General features: G+C 48.1%; 11 protein-coding genes and 1 non-coding gene across 16 annotated transcripts; 6 read left to right on the top strand and 6 right to left on the bottom strand.

Annotated features, from left to right (window-relative positions):
* Positions 1-39: 39 nt before the first annotated feature.
* FOIG_10105 (uncharacterized protein) lies at positions 40-1,612 on the bottom strand. The gene is made up of 2 exons (XM_031210399.1): positions 486-1,612; positions 40-428 (listed from the first exon to the last, which is right to left on the bottom strand). Exons 1-2 carry the CDS (start codon positions 1,548-1,550, stop codon positions 180-182), a joined length of 1,314 nt encoding a protein of 437 aa, XP_031059877.1. The 5' UTR covers positions 1,551-1,612; the 3' UTR covers positions 40-179.
* Positions 1,613-1,835: 223 nt separating this feature from the next.
* On the top strand, positions 1,836-3,741 carry FOIG_10106 (uncharacterized protein). The gene is made up of 5 exons (XM_031210400.1): positions 1,836-2,042; positions 2,088-2,860; positions 2,912-3,117; positions 3,172-3,352; positions 3,405-3,741. The coding sequence occupies exons 1-5, from the start codon at positions 1,890-1,892 to the stop codon at positions 3,658-3,660; spliced, it is 1,569 nt and encodes a 522-aa protein (XP_031059878.1). The 5' UTR covers positions 1,836-1,889; the 3' UTR covers positions 3,661-3,741.
* Positions 3,742-3,965: 224 nt separating this feature from the next.
* Positions 3,966-6,473, top strand: FOIG_10107 (uncharacterized protein). Its single transcript, XM_031210401.1, has 2 exons — positions 3,966-4,104; positions 4,159-6,473. The coding sequence occupies exon 2, from the start codon at positions 4,487-4,489 to the stop codon at positions 6,335-6,337; it is 1,851 nt and encodes a 616-aa protein (XP_031059879.1). The 5' UTR covers positions 3,966-4,104; positions 4,159-4,486; the 3' UTR covers positions 6,338-6,473.
* Positions 6,474-7,787: 1,314 nt separating this feature from the next.
* On the bottom strand, positions 7,788-8,480 carry FOIG_10108 (uncharacterized protein; the record flags this gene model as incomplete). Its single annotated transcript, XM_031210402.1, has 1 exon — positions 7,788-8,480. One exon carries the CDS (start codon positions 8,478-8,480, stop codon positions 7,788-7,790), a length of 693 nt encoding a protein of 230 aa, XP_031059880.1.
* A 1,417-nt stretch (positions 8,481-9,897) lies between these two features.
* FOIG_10109 (uncharacterized protein) lies at positions 9,898-11,479 on the bottom strand (the record flags this gene model as incomplete). 5 transcript variants are annotated; one of them, XM_031210405.1, is made up of 3 exons in its annotated part: positions 9,898-10,525; positions 10,580-11,191; positions 11,240-11,479. In XM_031210405.1, the coding sequence occupies 3 exons, from the start codon at positions 11,294-11,296 to the stop codon at positions 10,472-10,474; spliced, it is 723 nt and encodes a 240-aa protein (XP_031059883.1). The 5 variants fall into 5 exon arrangements, with proteins under 5 accessions (XP_031059883.1, XP_031059884.1, XP_031059882.1 ...); XM_031210406.1 differs by having other exon boundaries at positions 10,580-11,189; positions 11,240-11,393; XM_031210404.1 differs by having other exon boundaries at positions 9,898-11,189; positions 11,240-11,393.
* A 789-nt stretch (positions 11,480-12,268) lies between these two features.
* On the bottom strand, positions 12,269-14,255 carry FOIG_10110 (uncharacterized protein). The gene is made up of 3 exons (XM_031210408.1): positions 13,963-14,255; positions 13,487-13,912; positions 12,269-13,435 (listed from the first exon to the last, which is right to left on the bottom strand). Exons 1-3 carry the CDS (start codon positions 14,178-14,180, stop codon positions 12,466-12,468), a joined length of 1,614 nt encoding a protein of 537 aa, XP_031059886.1. The 5' UTR covers positions 14,181-14,255; the 3' UTR covers positions 12,269-12,465.
* Positions 14,256-15,064: 809 nt separating this feature from the next.
* FOIG_10111 (uncharacterized protein) lies at positions 15,065-16,795 on the top strand (the record flags this gene model as incomplete). Its single annotated transcript, XM_031210409.1, has 1 exon — positions 15,065-16,795. The coding sequence occupies exon 1, from the start codon at positions 15,086-15,088 to the stop codon at positions 16,793-16,795; it is 1,710 nt and encodes a 569-aa protein (XP_031059887.1). The 5' UTR covers positions 15,065-15,085.
* Positions 16,796-17,376: 581 nt separating this feature from the next.
* Positions 17,377-17,448, top strand: FOIG_10112. Its single transcript has one exon. It is a non-coding gene; the product is annotated as a tRNA-Arg (tRNA).
* Positions 17,449-18,157: 709 nt separating this feature from the next.
* On the bottom strand, positions 18,158-18,448 carry FOIG_10113 (uncharacterized protein; the record flags this gene model as incomplete). The annotated part of the gene is made up of 1 exon (XM_031210410.1): positions 18,158-18,448. The coding sequence occupies one exon, from the start codon at positions 18,446-18,448 to the stop codon at positions 18,158-18,160; it is 291 nt and encodes a 96-aa protein (XP_031059888.1).
* Positions 18,449-20,071: 1,623 nt separating this feature from the next.
* FOIG_10114 (uncharacterized protein) lies at positions 20,072-20,668 on the top strand (the record flags this gene model as incomplete). Its single annotated transcript, XM_031210411.1, has 1 exon — positions 20,072-20,668. The coding sequence occupies one exon, from the start codon at positions 20,072-20,074 to the stop codon at positions 20,666-20,668; it is 597 nt and encodes a 198-aa protein (XP_031059889.1).
* Positions 20,669-21,487: 819 nt separating this feature from the next.
* FOIG_10115 (uncharacterized protein) lies at positions 21,488-23,376 on the top strand (the record flags this gene model as incomplete). The annotated part of the gene is made up of 9 exons (XM_031210412.1): positions 21,488-21,588; positions 21,642-22,066; positions 22,117-22,202; positions 22,254-22,375; positions 22,429-22,558; positions 22,606-22,711; positions 22,760-23,029; positions 23,100-23,184; positions 23,259-23,376. The coding sequence occupies 9 exons, from the start codon at positions 21,488-21,490 to the stop codon at positions 23,374-23,376; spliced, it is 1,443 nt and encodes a 480-aa protein (XP_031059890.1).
* A 283-nt stretch (positions 23,377-23,659) lies between these two features.
* On the bottom strand, positions 23,660-25,243 carry FOIG_10116 (uncharacterized protein; the record flags this gene model as incomplete). Its single annotated transcript, XM_031210413.1, has 4 exons — positions 23,660-23,952; positions 24,007-24,810; positions 24,858-24,912; positions 24,962-25,243. 4 exons carry the CDS (start codon positions 25,241-25,243, stop codon positions 23,660-23,662), a joined length of 1,434 nt encoding a protein of 477 aa, XP_031059891.1.
* Positions 25,244-25,722: the final 479 nt, after the last annotated feature.

The raw sequence follows: 25,722 nt of genomic DNA on the forward strand, positions 1-25,722 counted from the left end.
AGTTCAATCTTTATCGGTTGAATTGAAGCAAATTATAAGGTGGAAGAAAGCTTGACACTAGAGTCCTAAGAGGCAAAAAAGACCAAGACAATGTTAAAGTATTTTAGGGGAGTTTAGGGTAGTTTATGATGATCTTAGCCTGCCCTTTGACCAGCTTATTTTGTCATTAGACTGTGTATTTACAGTAGGTGGAATCCGAAAGCCCTGCGTGCTTCAGCATCTAGACCATCCAGGCCCACATATCCCTTCAGTGTCCTCTCGTCCAGGTCATTCCCATCTGCGTAATCAGCAGAAGGTCGTCCTTCTAGTGTAGCAAGAAGCTGGTCTCTAACGTAGGCTTCATTCGCTGGTGTTGTAGGGCACGCAGCGATGAAGGCCACCGACGCGTTGTTCTTTCCAAGATGCTCGGTATCCACAGCATGGCAAACCTTGAAGTTGCTTTTGTCAGATGATTGCACGAAAACAATGAGAATAGATCCACTTACATCGCAATGCCACCAGACTGTATCGCCAGGCTGTACCTCTGGCATATGAATAAGGCATTCTTCGAGCCTCAGATGAGGATGAGATAACCGACTCAAGCGTTGACTTTCTGGCCTCATAGTCCCTGGGAACCAACCGGTGGAGTCGTCAAACGTCCACTTCTCAGCGTTCATTATATGATCAGGATCCTTTGGCGGACTGAAGAAGGGTCGCAGAAGGAGGTATGCGATTACAGTCTTAACATTGGGGTATATCATAATGGTCCCCTCTCTTGGCGCCGTTGGCGTCAACGCAGTCCATCCTTGGAACGTTCGCAGCACCGAAGAGTGAGCAGGGCCCTTGTAAAGCTCTTGGTTCGCATTCTTTCTCACATCGAGATCATAAGCATCATGATATTCTGGCCTACCAGAAAAGATCTCATCGTAGACTTTCCGGTAAGTTGGATCAGCCCAGCGACACAAACTTCCAGCATCAATATGAGGGCCTAACCCAAGGAATGGCTGGCCTGGAGCACGATCGCGAATGCCATCAAGATAAATAAGAGGATCGGGTGAGGTATCTTCTGCAGAGTATTTCCAAATCTCATTGAGCTTTCGCTGCAGCTTCAGGTGATTTGGATGAGAACGAAGGGTGTTTTGTGTTGGTGAGTTGTACAAGACCATCATTGATGGACTCTCCTTAGGCCATGCTTGGATGGAGCCTTTGTTATCCGCGACATACGTCCTGAGGTCTGAATAAAGTGCTGTCGCGTCTTCCTTGGAGACAGTATTGCGACAGACGAACGAGCCGATTTTCTTGATCTCAGCCTGTTGCTCTGGTGAGAAGCCTTTATCGATAACTTCTAGAGTGTCGAAGACGGGGATAATGGTGCTTCCCTTCTCGATAATCTCATCAGTGATGCTTTCCAGTTCTTTGCAGACCTTTATCCAACTTCGACGAAGCGCTTCAGCGCCATACTCGCAGATAATCGCTTTCTTGACCTGCAAGAACTCAGGGTCTTTGGAGGACGCTGCATTCTCACAGATGTACTCGGGCCACGCAGGCCATTGTCGGATAGGGCCAGGCATTTCAATAGGATTAGTGGTTGAAAGAGGTTAAAATTCACGGTTCGGTGATATGCTATCCTTTTATCTCTTAGTTCAATATCATGTCTCGCCTTTCCTCCCTTGACTAGCGACGAAGTCACTAGCGGGTGAGCTCGGCCGAGCTCGACCGACTTCGGCTCAGATCGTGAAGCTATTGGTCAGAACTCAATCAACTCGTTATCTCCCCAGGATCTAGATCCGATGCGGGGAGTTGCGGGCCTGATAAGACCGATTCCCTGGGTTCTGTCTTCCCCAGACTTGATAAGCCAATGATAATAAACATTTTTGTTCCAAGATATAAGATGCACCCTGCAACCGGCCATGAAGAAGAGCCCAACTCCTGGTTCGGCTCATCATTCAACGGCGACCATCTCAATCATGGCATTTGAACGAAAGCATGTCTCGAGGCTTGTGCCTGCAGATCACAGGATCCTCATGCCTCTCCTTCTGGCAGTGACCATCGTGAACTCGGCTGTACGTATGAGCCCACTTCCCTGCAGAGTCAGCTAACAACCGCAGACACTAGGTTACGATTCATCCGTCATGAATGGCCTGTTGATCTTGCCGTCCTACTCCGAATACTTCCACTTGACAACCGCCACTGAAGGTCTCAACAATGCGGCCAATTGGATGGGCAGCATCTTTGGTGCTTTTCTTATGGGTCCTATTCCCGATCACTTCGGCCGTCGACGTGCAATCTACATCGCATCAATCGTAACGACAATCGGCATCATCTTACAGGCTGCTGCTCAAAACATACCCATGTTCGTGGTCGCCCGTTTCCTTGTTGGTGTTGGATCCGCTATCAGCAATGGCGCTGCACCAACTCTTCTTGGCGAGCTGCTCCCTCCACGTCGACGAGCCCGCGTTCTTGGTTTGTTCTTCTCCTGCTTCTATGTCGGCAGTTTGGCCTCAGCCATCATCAACTATGGAAGCCAAAACATCCAGAGCACATGGGCTTGGCGATTACCATCTCTCCTTCAATTTGTTCCCAGCTTGCTGGCTGTCATGATTGTTCCTTTCGTCCCAGAATCCCCCCGATGGTTGATCTCCAAGGATCGTAACGAAGAAGCACTTGAAGTTCTGGTCATTATGCAGGGGAAGGACAAGACAGATCTCCAGAAGGGCAGTGAGCAGTTGGAAGAAATCAGGACCGCAATCTTGCGCGAAGCTCAAGAATATCCTCGCAACCCCTGGAGGGAGATCATTTCCAGTGGGCCCAACAGGCGCAGACTGGCCATTCTATGCAGCTTTGGACCCATGATCAACTTGTTTGGTAACTTCATCATATCGTAAGTCATACCGTTCTGGCAGCGGCTGATCCACCCATCTGACAATCACAGCTTCTACCTTACCAAGATCCTCAATCAAGCTGGCATTACCAACACGACTACCCAAACCCAGATCCAGGTCATCATCAACTGCTGGTCATTCGCTGTCGCTGTATTGGGTAGCTTCATGCTCGATATTCTCGGGCGCAGACTACAGACCTTCATCGGTGTTGGCGGCATGGTCGTTACCCTCTTGCTCATCGGTGGTCTTATCAAGCGTAGGTTCCAGTCTGTGTTTAGTCTGATGTTGCTTGCTAACCAGAAATCTTCAGGTTTCGGCGAAAGCACCAACAATTCCGCCATATATGGAACTATTGCCGTCATTTTCCTCTTCCAAGGCTTTTATGCTTTTTCGATCACGCCAATGACAAGCTTGTATCCAACCGAGGTCTCGCCATTCAAGCTACGTGCTACAGGCATTGCCATCTTCCGCATGCTTGACTCGAGTGCTGGGTATAACAAATCTATCCCTCGTGTCTAAGCCCTTACTAACAATATTATTTAGTCTTCTTGCCTCCTTTGCCATGGCCTATGCAATGGCCGATCTGGGATGGAAATTCTACTTTATCAACGCTTCATGGGACTTCATATTTCTTATCATTGCTTATTTCACCTTCGTGGAAACCAAGGGCTTAGAGCTTGAAGAGATCAATGCGAAATTCGGAGACTCGACAGTGGTTGAGGCCGTGGCGGAAGACTCCGCATCGAATGACATGGGTAGTAAGGACGAGGGCTGGACAGTGAAGTTGCAATCCCAGTAACACTAGCACAACTATTTATTCCGCCGGCTAGAATTGCTTCTATGGCATACACGAACGACTCGAGAAATATTTAATTGGCTCTCTAATACCTCTTTCATGCCCCTATGGATGAGTGGAAAACATGATCTGGGCCTCTCGGCATATCCACCGGGATTTGAGTCGCTTCCCACCGGACTTCTCAGCTCCTCCCACCGGGATGCAACGCAAACCCCTCAGGAGCATGATGACATTGTTTACTGACCTTCCCCATATAGATCGGATCTCCCTTCTCCGCACCTGTAGTTCCTGACATAGGACAAGCTTCATCTCGCATTCACCCTACATTGGCGCGGTAGTCTAAACTAAGCATAATGTCTGGGCTCTGCACTATCACCGCAACAAGTATTGAGCTGCCATACTAATTCCTATCTTAAGGTATTGGCGCGCCACTACATTCGAGACATCGTATGTTCCCAGAGTTTGCGGTTCGGGTCGCTTCATGTTGATCACTTTATTTAGAGCAGCATTGGTGCGCGTATTTCGTCCAATTAATCACAAGCAGGCGTTTCGTGTTTCTCATTTGTGGAACAGAAATCTCGTGGCAGATCACCAGTCAAAGCATCGGCTAAATGCCGTATGGAAGTTCCCCCGGATCTGCAGATGTAACATTAAACTTGGCGCTCCAATGAATGTGAGAGCTCAGGCCTAATTAAACAGGTGATATGGGGTAGGGAGTTTTCTGTGTCCGAGTTCTATGGAGATCGATGTAATGGATATATAAACAGCTGCTGAACCGGCGTAACATCCGCTTCATCAAGCCAGCCGATCAACGAAAACCAGCTTCATTATGGTCGTGGTCAAAGCCTCTGCCCTTTTTGTGGGTCTTGTGTCCCTAATTCTTCCTGTCAACGGCCAAGCTGTCAACGACGTGGCGGATGCATTCGATTTGACTCAAGTCTCCCTCACTGATAGTCGATGGATGGACAATCAGAACCGAACATTGAACTATCTTCTATCGGTTGACCCCGATCGTCTCCTCTACGTGTTCCGCAAGAACCACGGCGTCGATACAAAAGGTGCACAGACAAACGGCGGCTGGGATGCACCCGACTTCCCCTTTCGAAGCCACGTCCAAGGTCATTTTCTTTCAGCCTGGACACAGTGCTACGCTTCCGCCGGAGTCAAAGAATGCGGCTCTCGAGCTACATACTTTGTCCAGGAGCTCGCGAAATGCCAAGCCAACAACGCAAAGGCAGGCTTCAACAAGGGATATCTCTCTGGCTTTCCAGAGTCGGATATCACCAAGGTTGAGGACAGGACTCTGAACAACGGCAATGTTCCCTACTACGCTATCCACAAGACCCTTGCTGGACTTCTGGACGTTTATCGCCGTCTGGGTGACCAGACTGCTAAAGACACTATGCTCTCGCTTGCTAGTTGGGTTGACACGCGCACCTCGAAGCTGAGCTACAACCAGATGCAGAGCATGCTGCAGACTGAGTTTGGTGGAATGAACGAAGTCCTCGCCGATATCGCGTTCTACACCAAGGACGCAAAGTGGCTCAAGGTTGCTCAGCGCTTTGACCATGCTGTCATCTTCGACCCTCTGCAACAGAACGTTGACAAACTTTCTGGCCTGCACGCCAACACCCAACTTCCCAAGTGGATCGGTGCTCTGCGCGAGTACAAGGTCGGTGGTGATAAGAAGTACCTCGACATTGGCCGCAACGCATGGAACATGGTCGTCAACAAGCACACCTACGCCATTGGTGGAAACAGTCAGGCCGAGCACTTCCGAGCTCCCGATGCTATTTCTGGGTTCCTCACAGACGATACTTGCGAGGCCTGTAACAGCTACAACATGCTGAAACTCACTCGTGAGCTTTGGGCCTTGAACCCAACTGACGCTTCATACTTTGACTTCTATGAGAAGGCCCTGTTGAACCACCTGCTTGGTCAGCAAGACCCCAGCAGTGATCATGGACATGTTACGTACTTCACACCTCTCAAGGCAGGTGGCCGTCGCGGAGTTGGTCCTGCTTGGGGTGGCGGTACCTGGAGTACTGACTACAACTCTTTCTGGTGCTGTCAAGGTACAGGAGTCGAGACCAACACCAAACTCATGGACTCGATCTACTTTCACACTTCTGATACTCTCTACGTCAACCTCTTCACTCCTTCGAAGCTCAATTGGTCTCAGAAGAAGGTTTCTGTCACTCAGACAACTGACTTCCCTGAAAGCGATACATCAACATTCAAGATCTCTGGTGATACTAGTGAATGGACTCTTGCAGTCCGCATCCCATCTTGGACCTCTAGAGCCTCCATCAAGGTCAACGGCCAAGCTGCGAATGTGGCCATCCAGCCCGGCAAGTACGCTCTGATCAAGAGACAGTGGAAGTCTGGAGATACTGTCACAGTCCAACTCCCCATGAGCCTGCACACTGTTGCCGCCAACGACGATCAGACCTTGGGTGCAATTGCTTTTGGTCCAGTCATTCTGGCTGGTAACTATGGACAGTCTACTCTGAACGGCAACCCTACGATTGACCTGGCAAGTATCAAGCGAAAGGGTAACACTGATCTGACATTTGGAGCTACTTCTGGTGGAAAGGCTGTCGAGTTGGGTCCTTTTTATGATGCTCAGGGATTCAACTATGCTGTTTACTGGAAGCTTAGTGGCAAGCTTTCAGGTTGATTGGTTCTATACTAGGCTTAGGGGACATTGAAACTTCGTGGTACTTATAAATCGAGGGAGCGAGGCGCATGAGGAAGTAGCTTGGATCTTTTCTTTAGATTGTAGCTCGAATATATAAAGGAAACTTATCATCGCAGAGCTTCAGACTCAATACCCAGAAGATGACCTATTAACATGTAGTGTGAGCTTTTCAAGGCGATGGAAGACTCACAACCTTGGCTACTAAGAGCTCAGTTATGTCAGGGGCTTGTTTCCTGCGAGTTTGCTCTCCAAGACATACGACTTTTGACATAACTTTTAATCAATCATTACCACATTGAGATTTCTTTTACATTTGACGTCTGAACTAACTCTGTGCAGGTAAAGCGGCTGTGTGAAAGGGCCTAAGCACTTTTTGGCTGCTGATACGGCAAACGGCTCTATCAATGCACCTGCAGCAGAGTAATTTCACTCCTAACCATAAAGGTGACCGTCGATCCTCTATTTCGGTAATCTGAAATTCTCAAAAACTGTCTCCAGTTACTTCCGCTTCTGCAGAATCACGCTCCAGTGGCCTGTATGTAGCTGCATGGTAATCGTTAACATGGCGTACACCCGCTCATCTGCTGCCAATTTCGTATCTTTATGCAACTTTCGCTTCCAACCTAGATGTCCTATCCCCTGGGACGACTTTAAGTTGACAAAAGGTTCCCTCGCACCAGTTACTTTCAGAATCTCAGCATGCGTTAAGGCCTGTTTATGCACGAACCGTAACAGATCGACACCGATAGTTGACTTATCACATGCATGATGGAGATTTAGAGTTTGTTACCGGTGCTCTTTGTCCTACGTAGTGCCCTAGAATGCCTGTGGAGGAATGTCGATCAGTTTTAGGGGTATCCCTCCTTCTCATCCTAATACACCGGTTAGACAGCATGCCATATACAAATTAGCTCTGAGACATTTGTTTATACATATTTTGATAGGCAAATGGCGGAATTGACTACAAGGGGGCCTCCGTATCGTATGATAGTTAGCCTTACTATGTACCATTCCTCGTATAGCCATTCATTACGCGTTCGGGGTCTTACCGTGAGGCACTACTATTCTTGCGACTATCCGAGTAATGCCGGCACTCAAGATAGCTTCGCAGTTAAATGCCGAAGTACCGTATGTTTACGCAAATCCACCCTACTATCCAGCGAGGGGCTATTAAGCGGAGGACTATAAGCTTGCGGGGGAAAAGAGCATATCACACAATTTTTAAAACAGTCACCCGTAGATCCAGTATTAAGAAGGAACCCACTCATACGTATAAGATAACGGTCGCATTGGGGCGACACGGTGAAATGTCGCTTCTATACCCCGCCAGCGCCAGATGCCCCTATTCAGGATCAGAGTCACTTTACTGTGTCAGAGTTGGAAAAGTACGCTTTATAAGCTACATATGCTACAATGGTCTATATACTGCTTACACAGTATTTAGTCTCAAATCGATAATCTCAGGTAGTTTCCCGCTGCGTGGGTTTGCTTTCATATCGCAGATGGATTTGAAACAAACCTTGGCGGGAGCAACCAATCCCATCTCAATATGTTTCATAGGCCTCTGCTCACTCAACATCTCAATGATGGCATCTCCAGAGGTTGCAGGAGGGGGCTCGGCTGTGTTTATCATTATTTCCATGGCATCCTTGGAATCTTGGCGGGTGATTACCACCTGGAAAGCCTCTATAGCCACAGTCTTCAGAACAGCTCTAGCGAGCTGACGTAGGTGCGAAATGTCCAGAGAAACGGGACCTAGCCGAACAGCATATTTGCTACGTCCAAGAAGACGGAAGATTCCAGCTGGCTTATCAACCAACTCCGCGCGATCTCCCGTTGGATACCGGATGACGGGTGTCAGGGCTCGGATCAAATTGGTTACAAATGTTCCCGGGATATCTGGTTGTTCAGTTGGGACAAGGTGTCCATCTTGGTCAACGAGGATCTCGACAATAGCCGCCGCCGAAAGCACAATGTGCTCGGCCGGGTCTGAACCTCCGGCAGAAACGGCTACGACGCCTGCATCGATCGAGCCATATACACAGCTGCGTATGGTCGCGTTGGGGAAGAGGTACGCCACCGCAACGACCTGATCACCAAACATTGGCTCACCACCAAACATGATAGCTGTCACAGATAGAAACATCTCCTGTTTAGGGCGGCAATAAGAGGCCAGCCGGACCAACGATGTTATGATTGAGAGCACAGCCGTTGCATGGCATGTTCGCAGAAGATGGGCTGTCATACCTGGTGCTATCAAACCTCCAATTGGTATCTGGATAGCAGGTATTGGCAGATAAATGACGCTCAAAATGCGCAAGAGAAAAGAGCCGTAGAGATCTCCAGCGTAAAAGAGATTGGCGACTCGGTCACCTGCACGCAGACCCGCATGCAGAAGTCCGTCTGCCAGGAGGAACGCAGTCCTAAGTAGTTGTTCCTGAAACTGGTGGGTCTGGCGCTCATCTCCATGCCCTAGCCTTTTTGACTGACGGCTACTTCATCCTCACGGCAGCGCGCCTTCATCGTCTATGGCGGCTCCCCTTCACACCAGAAGATGTGCCTTCCCTACCGCCCAAGTTGAGATCTCAGGTTCAAAGGGTCAGTGAAAGTGAGGGTTTGGGGTCTACCATCGAGGAATGGGTTAAGCGACCGAGGATGTCTATGGCAACGAGTCTTGACCATAGGATCTACTTTCATGAACCCCTACGGATCAAAGCAGATGAGTGGATGGTTTCAGAAATGGAAAGTCCTTGGGCCGCTCATGGATGAGCCTTGGTTGTCCAACGAATGTTTTTAAAAGATGGAACTTTACTGGCTACATGCTCACAAGAGGTTCGACTTTCCCAATGATTTAACGATGGCGACTAAGTTTTTGACTAGGGAATACTTCGCCTCGCAGAGGATGCTACTTTGAATAGTGCTAAGTTGTAAGAGCTGGGACGGATCCCTCTGAAAGATCAGGATTATTACAGTGAGCCTCGAAGCTTTCTGGCTCTTGATCGATACGTTTCATGGCGGGACATAGAAGGAAAGTATACTCTTCCAGAATAACGTTTCTTTGTGTGGTGTAATAACGATACTGGAGTGCTCAAGAACGAACACTATCTCGAAGGCAGTTCGCCTAGGAATTAAGACCACTCGACTCGTGTTCATCGTCTGCGTGGTAATTCCAGTCGCTCAATGGCGATAATGAGTCAAAGTTACAAAACGAGTCCATAGAGGTGATGCGGCTTCCTCACCCTGTTATATACATGGTCAGTGTTAGATAGAGTCATAACGGCTCTGCAATCCTTATCAGCAGTGCTTATTTATTTCAAGTCAGGCCGCAAGGATGCATCTTTTACCCGCCCATTACAAGGAACTATCCTCCAACTAGATGCTAGTGCTTACCTCACTATCAGTTCCAGGTTTGATGAGCCGCTCAGCAGTTGAACCGAAGCTAGTTTAGTGAAGTGAGTTACGCAGTTGTAGGTAGCTAATAGCAAACAGCGAGCGGGTACGTAGCTCACTCCGAGTTGCACCCTTCGGTATCTAGCTGTCTCCTCTCCCTACTGAGCCCTTTACAAGCCACTACAGAGTTAGAAACGTCCGACTCGACCAGATATGATATCCCAATCCTTATCTCAGGCAGTGGGAACAGAGTTGAGGGTGTTCAATAGCATTGATGTACCTGGAGCATTTTCTACCCCCTGTTCGCTGATACAAGTGCTCTGCCTAAGGAGCTTCTCTCGTGATATTTGATGATCATACAATATCATCCTGAAATGCAATCACCTTCATTTCCCAGTCTCATGCTACTCTCTACATGTGTAATAATAATATATGAATTTGACTCCTATCTCGCAACTCGGTAGGCCAAAATCAAGCATCAATCTAAGAGAAATTCACTCACTTTCAGTCGAAGTGTTCCACTCGGAAAGACCTTGCCAGATTTTAAGCCTTATTGATGCACCAGATCCGTCTGTATCTCTCTAACCCACGATGTCGCCAATATCCGACACCACTGTATCTCGGCATTGCAGGCTGCTTCTCAGCTATCCAAGCCACCAGAAGAGCAAGGTTCAACACAAAAGGTCTGGGGATTCAAATTACCCGGGATTCGTAGTCTTTGTATCATAAAGTTTTGCTTATTGAATTGTAGTATGGGGCAGGATACGGGGGATTTGTCTGACCGAGGAAAGTATGAGCCACGGCTGCTTGATCAGAAAATCTGGAACCTACATTGAAGCGCGACTGTATTAGGCAAGAGGAAACAGATGTTGGGGATAGTGGCCTTGGTGTGTTCCAAGGTCCAGAGCCTAGCGAGTGTGTGATGGATGAGGGTGTTAAATGAGGCGAATGAGAGTAGAGTAGCGGGTTTTGTATTGTTGGATATACGATCTGAGGTGTGTCTTTGAGTTGGCTGTGCTCTGGTGGGGAGCTTGTTATGAACATATCCTGTTGGTCGAAGGAAAATGGCATGCCGATTGGTAAGTTCTGTGACCCTGATGGACTTGCTGAACCTTGTGAACATCGTCGTGTATCCGAGTCGTCGTCCCCATAATCAGGCGATTTCTCTTCATGCCGCTCATTCGACCTCGTCTCTTCAGGATCTCCGGCTTCGTTCGCCAAGACAAGAACCTGTGTGATAACATCCTGCACATCGGCCGCTAAGGCAGGATATTGTTTCAACACCTCTTCTTGCAACATCTTATCCGCAAAGTCCACAATCACCGTACTCATTCTCTCAACCACGCCTTCGAGTCGCTTAAGTCTCTGCACCCTTGCCGCTTCAGCAGCCTGTCTTCGTTTTCGAAATTGTTGTTGTGCCTCTCTGTTTCGTTCCCGTCGGCTCTGAACGTATTAGACTCGGGCAAGTTGACATAAATGCATCTTAATTACCTTGCTTGCATCAGTGCCCATTGGACCAAGATAATTCGGACTTTTTGACTCGGACATCGTGTTGTTGTGTGTTACGTAAATCGAGATGCAAATATTATAGAATTAGTCCGAAATTTGTTCTGGTTCGGGACGACTGACAAGTGCGATATGTATGATTATGAGCTGCCAGAGAAACATAAGTAGACTCGAAGCCCGGTAAAGAAAAGGCCCATTTTGTGTGGCGGAGTCGACAGACAGGATGACCCCAATATTTCCGATACACCCAACCTATTCTACTAAGAGACCCATGCAATGATGATCTGACTTGCCAAGTCAGCAACTTTAACGTTAAAATGATGACAGAGGAGCGTTTATTCCACCCGAACCGGTTAGTAGTCATCTTACTCCAACCTTGCATCTAGAATTTACAATTCCAGTATTCATTTACAAGACTCCATCCTTCTGCATTTTAAGCTCTGCCTCATCACCGGCTGCTTCCGATTTGGGGAATTATGCCAAGCTGGCTGACTGTACCCATGCAAGTTTGCTGGCGAGCTAGATTGCCTTCATAGTAAGCCGCGATTCGCGAGACATCAAGAGCGAATAGCGAGACACAATGCTTGTCATGAAATTGAGTTTGTTCTCCGTCTTTTTCGTGGGAGCAAATTCTGGTGCCTGCTCCCTGCCACTTAGAGCTCCGGACTTTAACCCATTTTTGTAGTTTCTTATTGCCGATGTAGTACGGCACATATATACCAGGGTCTCAGCAGTCTAGAACCTCTACACACAATGGCACTGGCAGAAATACGAGGCAAGCTTGGTACCCACTTGTTCTGCTGTGATGGCACTCAGCTATTTGCTTTGACGGCGACGTAAGCTTTCGGAGATAAATGTTCTGCCTTGATTCGGTAGAGCTGAATGCATACGCAATACGACGAGCTAAGGCGCTTAGGCAGCCTCTTAAGAAGAGGTAAAACCGGGTTTCGCTAGCCGACCCACCGCCGCAAATAAAACAAATCCACTGGTGGCTATGTCCAGAGCATCGGCCGCCTTTGTGGCTTTTCTGATCAACCCTGGTCCGACAACTGATCGCTTCAATATTTCGGATATAAGGCTTGGCTGCATGATACTCGGGACTCTGCTGAAATAGCTCGATCACCTTGTTTGGCTTTTACAATCTGACATCATCGCCCAAGTGTGCAGAAGCTTCAGTCTTGTTGATAATTCTGTGCCTATCGCTATCAAAACTACTTCACGTATACAGCATCCAGCACCGTCTGAAACCCCTTCTCAACCTCCTGCCTTCGCACATTCCCCTTTGTCGCTGTTCTGGGAAGAGTCCCCTGCGGAACAATAACTATGTATCGCGTATGATCGACTCGCTCATGCGTGTACCTTCGCCTATGAAATGGAGTGATCCTCTTCAGAATATCCTCCTTCAGCTGCTGCATCGAATCCCCATTATCAGTACCGTTAGCGCTTGTTAGACACTCTTCCTTTGGCTCAACAATTATAGTAGGACAAGGGCGTCCGACGCCGACGGCAACCACTGCGCTGACAAGATCCTCGCCACAGGTCTCCATGACATTAGATTCTATAGACATGGTATCGCATCGCAGGGAGGCTTCCATCTTGATCCAATTGTCGTTGCGTCCCCTGAAAAGATACTTGCCAGGCTTGACCTCAACGAACAAGTCGCCTGAATGAAATTTGCCATCGGCAGATCTAAAGCTGGGGACTGGGCAGTTGGGCGCCTCTGGTGGCACAACTAGCTCAAGTAGCTGCTCACCCGACGCCAGCGTATCTCCGATGGGGATAAACTCGTTTTTGGCAGTAGGGGTGCACTCAAGGTAATCGTCGTTTTTCCTAGCATCCGTCATCAAAGCCATGCCCATTTCTGTGGAACCGAAGACATTGAACATTGGAATTCCTTGTTTCCGTGCCCACTCCAAATCTGCAACGTCGAGGCTCAAGCCACCAGAGCCTGCGTTGTCAATCTTTTTGAGAGAAGCGAGTAGGGATGGATCTTTGCGAGCTTCACTGAACAAAGCAGATAGAGCAGGCGGGAACATGCATACACATGTCAAGCCATGCTCATCAAGCATTGTGCGCACTTCAGGGACTGGGGCAGGAAGAGTGCTCGGGATGATGATGCATGAGCCCTCTTTCGCTGCGATCCAGCTGAGGGCAGACCCAGCAAGGTGGCAGAAGCTTCCCCTGCCAGTGCATTAGTTTACTGCCACTGAGAGGCCCACTAGTAAGACTTACATGTGGACACTAATCATCCTCTCACTCTTCTTGTTCGACCTTTGCTCAAAATATGCTGACATATCCAAGGTGTAGTTCATCCATCGTGCAGTAACAGGTACCAACTTTGGTATGCCTGAAATCGAGCCAGACGTGTGATAGATGAAGAGCTCATCATCGTCATTGCTGGGATGCCATGGTGTTTCTGGTAGTTCAGCTGTATCTATGTCGAATTGGATGTCACCGGCGGGGAATGTCGGCATTGGGCTATCCTGCAAGAGAGAAGTGTTGTCTGGCTCATGCAACAAAGCCACAGCGTTGGACTTCTGCAGGAGCTCATAGATTACAGTGGGATCTGTCATACGCAGAGATAACAGCTGAGGGATGTATCCTGCCCAGTTGAGACCCTGGATATGGACAGTATCGGAGTAGGCATAACCCCTCAACCTAAATGGAGAATCAGCTGATGATGTAGTTTCATGATCACACCCACTCACCAGACACCGACAACAGCCCTGTCTTGAACGCCTAGGTTAGAAAGCTTGTCTTTCCAATACTTTGCCGTCTGTTTGACATCCCTCTCGAACTGGGCAAAGGAAACGTCTTTGAACTTTGTGCCTTGGGGAGACTGCTCTGGGATTTTGAAAAGTGCCAGATCTGGATGCCTTTTGACGCTCGCTTGAAGCTCAGAAGCTGGAGTCTTAAAAGCGCTCATGATTGTCGATTGTCTTGCTATTGCTGATGAGTAGCAACCCAACTACTATAGAAACCAACTGCCCTTTTATAGTCAACTACTCCATCGACTGCCGCTCAATATGCCTCCGGATAGATCGGTACGGCCCGTATATCTCCTCACCATTAATCTTCCTAAGCGGGAACAAGATCATCGAAAGGGTGCACCTGCATACACGGGTATGCATCGGAGGTGCCAAGGCCCCAGTGATCTCCATTGAAAGGTTCCAGAATGGGACGAGTTGCGATCTCTGAAACGGTCGAAAATCACGCGCATACCCATAAATTAGCTGCCGAAAGTCTATTCAAGAGCTCTAATTCCTCCTATAGGATGCTCATACTAGGCGCTCGATGCGGTGTGATTTTCGCATAATTCACAGATGCGGCTATGGTGACCCTTTTTCGGTTTCCATTACGTATACGAAATATGATGATGATGGTTCCACGACGTCTCCTTGCCTTGCCGTATAACCGAGAGAGTGATCGGGAAATAAAATATTTTCCGAGTGGATTATCTGCACCCACTGACTCAAACTGTAGCATGGCTTGAGTCAGGAAGATGAACCAGAAGGGACTGAATCCTTGAATAGTGTGTAGGTCCATAGTAGTAGTACTCCACCAACGCGGTTGACCTAAGAATAACCTGAGAACAATAAAATCATTCCATGGAAACTATATCAATTCCCTCCCGTCCGCGGACAAAGTTTCAATCTTGATTGTGATTACTGACAACTCTGGTTGATTACCTTCCTAAATAGAGTGTTGATGTAGACGCGTTGTGATGACGAATGCAAGGATGCTCACGTGGCAACGCGTTAGCCTGCTCGTTTCATTTTAACGATCGTCTCCTCTTCATCGAGTCATCATCAACAAACAAACACAATCAAAATGGACAAACACTCCCTGAACCTGCCAGAATGGGCTGAGCCGCGCCGTAAATCAAGCGTTAACAAATGGAAACTCTTTGGCGCAGGTATTCTCACCGTCGCTGCATTCCATTGGCTCGCGCCTCACTGCTCCCATCGCCACCAGCATCCTCACCATCATGATCGCACGACTTACCCAGGCGAGCACATTGAATGGAAGCCCTGCGGAGAGATCAGCAATCGTTCTGTAGAGTGCAGCAAGATTGACGTGCCGATCGATCAGTTTCATCCTGATGTCAGCAACAAAACCTTTAATGTCCCCATTATTCGCATGCGGGGCAAAGATGGAAGCAAGAACATCCTCCTCAACCCCGGTGGTCCCGGCGGCAGTGGCTTCGAGTTTCTCCACAGACGTGGAGAACAATTGAGTACCATTGTCGGCGACGGTTTTCACCTTGTCTCGTTTGATCCCCGCGGCATTAACTCCTCCTCTCCACGCGCTTCATGCTACCCTAGCAAAGAGGCGCGTCAGCAGCTTGGATCAGTGCACGATATCGATATCGTCAAGGATGGCGCTGAGATTTATGCCTGGACACATAATTATGTGAGAGCCTGTGAGGATACTATGGGCGAGCATGGGAAGTACATCAATACTCCCCAAACAGCTGCCGATATGAACAGTATTCTGGATGCTCTTGGTCAGAAGGATATGTATTACTGGGGCTTCAGCTATGGGACTCTTCTCGGCCAGACCTACGCGACTCTGTTTCCTGAGAGGTCTCACAGGGTCATCATCGATGGAGTTGTGAACCAATTCCTCTGGTACCAAGCTCGCTTCGATATGGAGGACCTCAATGACACAGAGAATGTTATGGATGGTCTTCTCAAGGAGTGCATTAAGTCCGGCGACGCATGCCCTCTCTCATCCATGGCAGACTCTTGGGAAGGCCTCAAGGACAAGTTCCTCTCTTTCGTTGGTGAACTCAAGGAACAGCCGATGAATGTCTACGTCAACAACAGCGTCTACGGTCTTCTAGATTACCAGAAGATCTGGTATGGTGCACTGTTCCCAGTTCTATACAAACCTCAGTTCTGGGGCACGTTTGCCGAGCGCATGGCGCAGCTCATGGGCGGTAACGCAACAGAGGCGCTGATGGCTTATGGTCTGGATGATGGTGAAGACAGTGATGCGCTCTACACGGTTTCGATGAACGATGGTCTCTCAGGGCCCCTTCACTGGCCACAGCAACTGGACTCCCTGTTGGATATTGTTATGCCAACATTTAACCGCAGCGTTTTCGCTCCCGATGATCTTGTTTACCTCTTCGCCAAGCAGCAATGGCGCATCCCCAAGACGCATAGCTACGTCCCACGCAACGGTGTCGAGACAGCACACCCTCTGCTCATTCTCACTACCACTTACGATCCCGTTTGCCCTCTCATCTCCGCCAGATCGGCAGAGGCTGCATTCAAAGACTCGAAAATCGTCGAGGTCAAGGGATACGGCCATTGCTCTGTCGCAGTTCCATCGCTTTGTCTCGCCAAGCACGTCCGGGCCTTCCTCTACAATGGAACTATGCCTGCTAATGATACTCAATGTGAGGTTGATGGTCCTTACTTCAAGCCCAACGGCACTGCTAGCGTGATGAGCTTTGAGGATCCAGAGGACCAGGCGATTCATCTTGCACAGATGGCATTGGCGCGTGATCCCGAGTGGCCGCGCCGCGTGTGAATTCGTTTCGCTCGCAAATTATCAATGTTCAGTAGTTAATGCTGTAGTAGCTTTATGGTTGTATAGTCCTAACTTGGCAAATTGAACTTTTCGACCAATTGCTGAATTGCTATGACGTAGTGGGTTCAGAATTTTCTGCTGCATCTGTCTGTGCGTCCGCAATTGCAGTCGACCTAGGGTAAGTTTGCCTTTGAATCAAGTCGATGTTTTAGCGATGCTCTCAGGGTCCCTCACAGGTGTAATATAATTCTATAAACGGGCGATTTAAAGGTGAATTAGTTAAAGTCATAGCCTTAAGTAAGTTATATTCTTTAAAATATATTATCACTTTAAGCATATGTCTAACGTATCGGCACAACTTAAGACAGTAATGAAGTCTAAAATCTCTTAAGTAATACTTTAATTAAATTTATAAAAAACACTTTTTAATAACTTATAACTATAAAACTATAATTTCTTTATTGAAATTTACTTCTTTTTAGTAAGCTGCTATTTAGTAAAGTACTTTTCTGCTAGAAAGCCAGAGTGAATAGCCGGGCTGGGAAACATCTAATGATATTAAAATTCGGGTTGTATAAACCGGTCGCGTGGCCCAATGGCAAGGCGTCTGACTACGAATCAGAAGATTCTGGGTTCGATCCCCAGCGTGATCATTCTTTTGCTCTTCTCTATCGGCAACACAGCGTTGACTGACTGACTGATCTTTTGCTATTCCATTAACCGGATTGACCCAATTAAGACGCAATATGCACTGACTTTTGCTCCTCATTAGACGGGCGTAATTGAGTCTTGGCAGAAGTTAAACTCGCTTCATTTTGCTCAATCAGGCATCTCGTGTAAGACATAGGAATCGACAGATGAAACCTCACTATCTGCGTTAAAGTTTCTTGTCAGGTACTTTATTTTAGTCCGCGGCCCGTGTGCAACGTCAACTGCTAATCTGCGGTCATCGTCTAGCCAGCCTCCACAGAATCAAGGTTCAGGGGTCCAGCAGCCAACTTAAGTTCTCTGTGGTGATACAAGCCCTCAGCCACAAGTCTCGACTGCAGCGATAACAAACTCTTGGCGGAAAACCTTATATGCATGTTTTATACATTCCGCCTCTACAGACATGGTGGCTTTTTTAAAGGCAGGTGCAGATCACAGCTAATATCGAGAGAAACCGTTTAGTTAGCAGGTGTATGTCATGTTCAAAGCATTCAACTACCCGCACACTATGGCAAGGACATTGATCTCCCTAGACAGCTTTTTCTATTGTTTTACTACTTTTTTTGCTTTTTAATACATTTTATCCTCCCTTTCTACCAATAGCCTCTCCCTATCATAATCTCACAGGTCTTTCCAAGCTAGCGTAACAAAGTCCTAGACATACTGAAAAACGCAGTTGCCGAAAGAGTTGACGTTCTGGTCAGGAGGGCAGCCAATGCAAGAGTTGGTCCAGATATTGCCGCTCTTGATGCCATCACTGCCAGATTGGCACTTGTAAGTGCGGGTGCAAACCGTGCCCATGGAGCTCTTCGGGTCAGCGAAGGTTCCCTCTGCGTTGGGGCAGATGAGAATCCCATTCTTGAGGTTCTGGCGAGGAGTGAGGTCTGGAAAGGCGGTGACAACCCCGAGGAGGGTGACGAAGATGGTTGAGGCAAGAAATTGCATGGTGGATCTATTCGAAGTATTAGAAGCCGCAGGCAAGGATGATGACAGTAGATATCTTACTCCTGATGAGAGTGAATTGTAATGACTGATGAAAGGAGTGTTTCAAGTGTATAGAGAGACTGTGGGACTGTGAATCGCTGCTGCTTTGTATTGTTTGTTCTTAGAAGACAAGTAGGTGCAGCATGATCCTCCATTTATATATGTATTCGTGATCCTTTTCCTAGTAATGAAATGCCGAACTACCATCCCGAAGAACACTGGACATCTCATGCTTGATTCGGAAGGTAGTGGATTAAACGATCAGCAGATACTCAATCCAGGACTTTGTATCTCTTACTCTCAAACCCTTGTACCCTCAAGAACTCGACTAACATAATTTCCAAGATCATACTAGTTCGAGTAAAAGCCTGAAAGCTTATCTAAGTTAGAGATGGAAGGAGCATAGCCTAGTACTCATGACAAAGCACAGTACTAATAGTATGCTTTTGATATCCTTGTGACAGGTTTCCTTTCAGTTATACACCTCTACAAGTGGTTGGCCTTACACTCCAATTGCGTTTTGGTAACCCGACTGCATTCCAGTTCTCTGGTGGCTCATAGAGTGGCTTGCTGCAGTTAGATAGGAGAGACGAATACATCCGGTCTATCACACTCAGCCATGGATCCCCGGATTGACCAGTAGATAGTGGACTGCGCGTATCTGTCCCCATAGATCGTCTCAAGCATACCCTCCACTATAAACAACCTTATTTGACATTAGAGTTCACCACATGAAACACTGGGTTTAGCATATCTTGCATGGCTCCCCCCTGGAGAATTCGTTAAGCTAGTTAAACTTATTTCTAGAAATGTCTCGTATAACCTGAAGGCTAACCCTCCTAGAGTAGTGACATACATTTATGCGGTATATTTTGCCATCCGGCTAAGATCGGTTCTGTGAACACCTTCACTAGTATTTTAACTCTGCAATAATGTTTGCTGTTCCTGAGCTGGTCCCTGCAAGGCTTAGTTTGCTCCTTCCATTTTCAGACGAGTGATTCGTCATGCTATCAATCATGAATTCAAGTGTAAGACGGCGAAATCGTCAATCTGTTCCAATAGCTACTGTCATGCGACTGCCGAATGTTTTGCCGCTCGACTCTTTCTTCGAGAAAGTTGATCAGAAGGATTTCTATGGACCACGAAGAAATTTTGCCTTCCTAATTGAGAAACATTTCTCAAGATAAACTCAGCCTTGAAGATGATCATCGTCTCACTTTTACTTGCCGACTATCGGAATCGTAACACCTCCTGTCTAAGTACTCTCCATGGGGGTTGTTAATGCCGAAAGACTACGAAAATTGTCCAGAAATGCCGAATAGTGGTCATCCAGCTATACGATGAGATGGCTCAATCGTGGGAGCTTGCTATCACTCGACGTTTAGGAGAACTGGGCAAGTCTTGACGGGACGCGTAAGTTGACGAGGTTGAGCGCCTGGCGTTACTGGCAGTTTCGTGCGAGTCCAACCAAAATGAGTATAAAAAGGGACAGTCTACCCATAAAATGACCTTGGTCTCTCATAATCATCATCATCACTTGCATCCATCTTACTTCAAGAACTTTCACTCAACCCAATCATCAAAATGCTTGTTACCAAGATCATCTTCTGGGCTTTTGCCACCGCAACCGCCACCGCTCTCCTCACTGTCAAAGATGTAGCCACCAAGTTCGGTATCTCAGAAACCGATATCGACGAGATCCTCTCTACTTCTGATGTATCCACCATCAACGTCGACAAATGGGCAGACTTCCTTGACGTTAGCCTCAAAGACATCAAGTCATGGCCCCAGTCTGACAAAGTCGCTGCTCTTGAGGACGTTAAAAAGAACCTCAAGACTTACATGGCATCTGGCGCCAAGATTGAAAAGCGTCAGGGCAACCTCCAGAAGCTGCAGCAAGAGATCGATGCCAAGATCGCTCAGTATCGCTCTGAGCATGAGGCTGATCACCGACGCCGACTGGCTGGCTGCCCCAGCATTCGCTGTGGTGTCTGCGGCGGCGGATTAACTGTTGCTTACGTTGCTGCCCTTACTGCTTGTGGAGCTGCTGCTGCTACCGAGGAAGCTATTTCTGCTGGCACTCTTACTCCTGCAGCTGTCGTTTCTCTCGGTGCTTGTGTCACGGCTGCCCACGCTACATATGCTAGTGGCTGGACCTTCTGTCTCGGCATGAAAGATTAGAAGACTCTGACGAACGATGCTGGCCCCAGGCCAGCTGAGGCTGTTGGGCTCAACAAAGGTCATGGGAGGTGGGTCCTATGTCCATTAGAATTCAAGCGGTGGAGGTCTCGGGCTTTTTTATGGCCGTTGATAACTGAAGTGTACGGAGGTTTCTTATTTGTTGTTCTCTACAGTCGCTACTTTTGTATGTTTTAGAATGCATCGTCTCCATTATACAGTCTCTACCGTATTATCAATATTGAATGGGCCGTCCAGTTGGAACTTCCGCTGTTGAACTTCAACCCACCTATCTGTACGCCCCTAGAAAAGTAAAGATACAGTACTTACTCAACGGCGCCAGTTTTGAAAGCCGGGGAGATGAATACTAATCGCAATGCCATTGTTTCCTGTCAAATGGACGTCTGTACAAACCATAGCTCCAGTGTACTTACGAAGTCAGAGTAGCAGCACTCTTGTCAGCGGGACTACATTTGGACCCGGGAAGGGGAAACGTCATAGTCACGATCCTATCAGACCGTCATCTGTACAGGTCTAGCATGCTTACGTATCTACGGTGAAGGGTAGCAGCACTCTCCTTGGCGGGGCTACTATTGGATGCCGAAAGGCATCTCGGAATACCGGCATCTCCAACAAGGATGATCCCCCACAAGTTCGGTTTAGACCAAGCCATATGGGGTCCGCTCGCCTGTAATTCCCCGCAAACCTGGAGTCTGGGGAAAACCTTTAAATAATTCCTGCCAAGCCCATTCTGTTGCTGCCACATGCATAACACCAAGCTTGACAAGCCTTTATAGCCTTATCTTGATCCAACAGCTCAATATGGACTTCAAGGCCGAGCACGAGGAGATGGACCATCTCGACGAGAACATTGAGCACAATGCGCGCCTCACGAGGAGAGTTTTGTTCAAGACAGACACACGGTAAGTTCATCGATTGGTCATCTGTCACGGCACTAATGGAACAACTCAACTAGAGTCCTCCCATCTCTTGCACTGTTGTTTCTGTGCTCTTTTCTCGACAGGACGAATGTCGGCAACGCGAAAATTATCGGCATGGAGAAAGATCTGGGCCTCACCAACCTACAGTACTCCCAGGGCCTGGCCGTCTTCTACGCCACCTACGTCTTTAGCGAGCTACCCAGTAATCTTGTCCTCAAGAAGGTATCGCCCAGAATCTGGCTGCCCACTTTGACAGTGGTCTGGGGAATCATTACCATGTGTCTTGGCTTTGTGCGCAACTTCGCTAGCTTTGCTGCCGTACGAGCTTTGCTAGGTATCGCAGAAGGCGGGCTACTGCCCGGAATGGTTCTTTATCTGTCGAGCATATACACACGCGGTGAGCTGGCGTTGCGAATTGGAATATTCTATACGGCGGCATCGCTTTCCGGAGCTTTTGGAGGTGAGGTCCTTGGAGTAGTCAACCCAATCTGTTTATCTGACTGTATAAAGGCCTGCTTGCTCGTGGACTTGCTGCCATCGGCCCGAGAGGCGACCTGGAAGGTTGGCGATGGATCCTGATCATTGAGGGGCTAATGGTAGGTCTTGGTATTCACAACCACTAGGACTTTGGCTAAACGTTCTCACAGACCGTCGCCGCTGGGTCAATCGTGTTCTTCACCCTGCCGAACAATTTAACGACAGCACGATATTTCACCCCAGAGGAGAGAGAATGGGCCGTGAAGCGTCTGGAACAAGACCGCGGTACAACGTAAGTTCTCCTATGGCATCTTAATAACCAGCCGGATTGACAATTATCGGTAGCATTACATCAGAGCTGGATGAGAAATTTAGCTGGGGCGAAGTGCGTCGCGGAGTCTTCAATGTGCAAGTCTGGCTCACATCTACGGCCTACTTCGCAATTCTATCTGGCCTTTACTCATTCGGTCTCTTCGTAAGTATCATTGCCTCAATCTGGTAATCCATCGCTGATTTGCATAGCTTCCGACCATTGTCAACGATCTTCATATTGCTTCAAGCCCCAACCAGGCTCAGCTATGGAGTGTTATTCCATACGCTGTTGCTACCCCAGTCACCGGCAAGAGAAGTACATCTAATCTCCCATAGTCCTCTGCTAACCTGCCACCCACTCTAGTTCTCGTCGCGTTCGTGTCCGATCGATCGAAAGTCCGAGGTCTCATCATACTTGTCGTTTTGCCAATTGCCATAGTTGGCTACGCTGTTATTGCAAACGTACAGGCAGCCAACACTCGGTTCGCGATGACGTGTTTGATGGCCCTAGGTATGTACGCTTCTGTCCCATGTATCTTGGTTTGGAACTCCAACAATTCCGCCGGCCACTACAAGAGGGCTACTACTTCTGCCTTGCAGCTGGCCGTCGCAAACTGTGGTGGTTTTGTTGCCAGTAAGTCTACCCCCGCCTATGCCTGCTAAAAGTACATGGTGAATTATGGACTCTAACCTCTGTTTTATAGGCTTTGTTTATCCTCAGAAAGACGGCCCATTATACCACAGAGGACACAGAGTAATCTTAGGATTACTATGCTATGCGTGGGTGGCGTAAGTGTATCCTATACCCGACTGTTGTACATGCACCAGAAGTTGAAGAATTATCTAACTCATTGCCTTCTTAGTGTTTTGCTCAATGTACTTTGGTGTGCAAAGATCAATCGGGATAAGAAGAACGGGAAGCACAACCAATATACCGGTTACGGAGATGATCGTGACCCAGAGTTCAAACTGGTTATGTAGATAGACGTATGTACCGTACCAATGACGAGATACTTTCGAGACGCACCAACCCAAGAACCTTGAATGATCCCACAAGCATAGTCAATGAATGACAAGATGCCTGTGATGAGTGTAGGTTTGTTGCATGGTCATCCATGCACGGTATGGGAAAACTGCCTTCATATTTCTCTGATACAGCATAGGGCGCAGAACTAGTGATTTTACGCCAACCGAAAAGTAGCTCCGACAAATGCTATCGTAACAATGGTGTGCGCAAACAGGGTCCTCTATTGGCACTACATCCTTATACGTTGGTCTTATAACAATGGATCACCTGGGGCTGACAATACACACTCAAACCCCGTCGACCCCACTCTCCACCAACGCCACTCTCCTTATGACCAGCCAGATGGGCCTGAGGCAAAGGCTTCTCAAAGCTGTTAATCCAAATAGTACCGGCCTCGATTCGGTCTGCTAACCGCTGTGCGTGGTCAACGTCCTTTGACCAAACGGCTCCTCCAAGACCAGATAGCGTGTTGTTGGCTCGCTTGATAACTTCGTCCTCAGTCTTCCACTTCATCAGTGGAACAATGGGCCCTATTGAGACAGTCAATCATAGCTCGACGTGGGTCACCTTACGAGGAGACTTACCAAAGGCTTCATGTGTAACGACGAGGGCGTCGTCAGGAGGGTTGTCGATAATCGCAGGCTTGATAACGAAGCTGTCTCCAGTATCATTTGGCTTCTCGCCCAAGGCGAAACAATGCCCGTTCTCGATTGAATCTTGGAAGAAGCCCTTCACAATGTTATACTGCATCTCGTTCTGAATTGGACCCAGCATGATACCGGGCTCGAGTGTCGAAGTCGGCGCCACCTTCCATTCCTTGACCGTGTTGACCATCGTCTCCAAGAACTCATCGTAGATGTCCTCATGAACGAAAACGCGCTTGCTAGCAACGCAAAGTTGACCTGAGTTCATGAAAGATCCAAGCGCCACTTGAGGTGCCACGATTTTCGGATCGACATCTGGGCAGACAATACTAGCGCTATTGCCTCCAAGTTCTAATGTGACGGGCTTTAGAAGGTTTCCAGCCACCTGCGCGATCTTCTTTCCTGTAGCAGTTGAGCCAGTGAAAGTAATCTTATCAACTCCTGGATGCTGACATAGTGCAGGTCCCAGCTTGTCGTCACCGTTGAGGGCTTGGAGAACACCGGCTGGAAAAACACCCTGCAGTAGTTCGACGACCTTCAGGATGGAGTAGGGCGTGAAAGGCGAAGGCTTCACGATGATTGTGTTTCCAGTTATAAGGGCGGCGGCGACCTTGGCGATGGAGAGGACCAGGGGATAATTCCAGGGACAGATAGCGGCAATGACACCTAGTGGCTTCTCTCGGATCGTCAATCGTAGTTCGTCGTCATCTTGGATCACTTGTTCCTGAAGTGGCTCCTGATTCGCTGTACTTTATTAGGCTGGCTTTCCTGGCAGCGAAGACCTGACTTACCATTGAACTGTAAGAAGTTGATCGAATGCTCAACCTCGAGAGTGGCAAATTGAATCTGCGACAGTCAGAAAAGCTGGAATGGTTCCAGGAAATGTGCTACCTACAGGCTTTCCCCCTTCTTTCGTGATCAACTGCGCCAACGCGGGCTTATGATAGATCAAGACATCTCGGGCATCAAGTAGGGCGTTCTGTCGCTCCGACCACGACGTCTTAGACCACTGTGTGAAGGCAGTTTTGGCTGCAGAAATTGCATTCTCGATGTCCTCAGACGATGCAACTGGGACATCCCAGAGCTTCTGTGTTGTCGATGGATCTGTTCCCTGCGTCCACTTTCCAGCGACGGAAGTCCCGTTTACAGTATTGACAAATGTAGTGAAATCTTCCATCTTAACTCCTGAAAGCTGATTGTCACAATGAGATATGGTGAGTGAATGCGATGGTACATCTGACTTACATACACCGAAGCCTGACCTAAATAACAAGACACCAGCATTGATTCCAAACTTCATTGAAGTACCGGATGCAAATTCGGCAGTTGGAGCGGGACTTCAAAATGCGGAGATCATTCTCGAAGAAGTCAAGTCGGAGGGGAAGATCTCTTCCCCAAGTTCCCCAACCGAGGCTACTAAGAGGATCCCACATGAACTACGATTGTTGTAGCTAGTCCGGGAGATAAGTAACTGCCATAGGGTTATCAATTCCCAATAACATGATAGGTAGAATGAATATTGCGTGCATGAGCTCTGCTCTTGAGCAATCTTATTTACTAGCGTGCCTTTTTTGCTGAACAAGCGACTACTCCCGCTGTGAGATTAGGATACAGTTATTGTGAAAGCAGACGCCCACCCGAGCTCCCTCATTGAGG

The sequence above is a fragment of the Fusarium odoratissimum genome (assembly GCF_000260195.1).
Source record: "Fusarium odoratissimum NRRL 54006 unplaced genomic scaffold supercont1.17, whole genome shotgun sequence".
In the NCBI taxonomy this organism is placed as follows: domain Eukaryota; kingdom Fungi; phylum Ascomycota; class Sordariomycetes; order Hypocreales; family Nectriaceae; genus Fusarium; species Fusarium odoratissimum.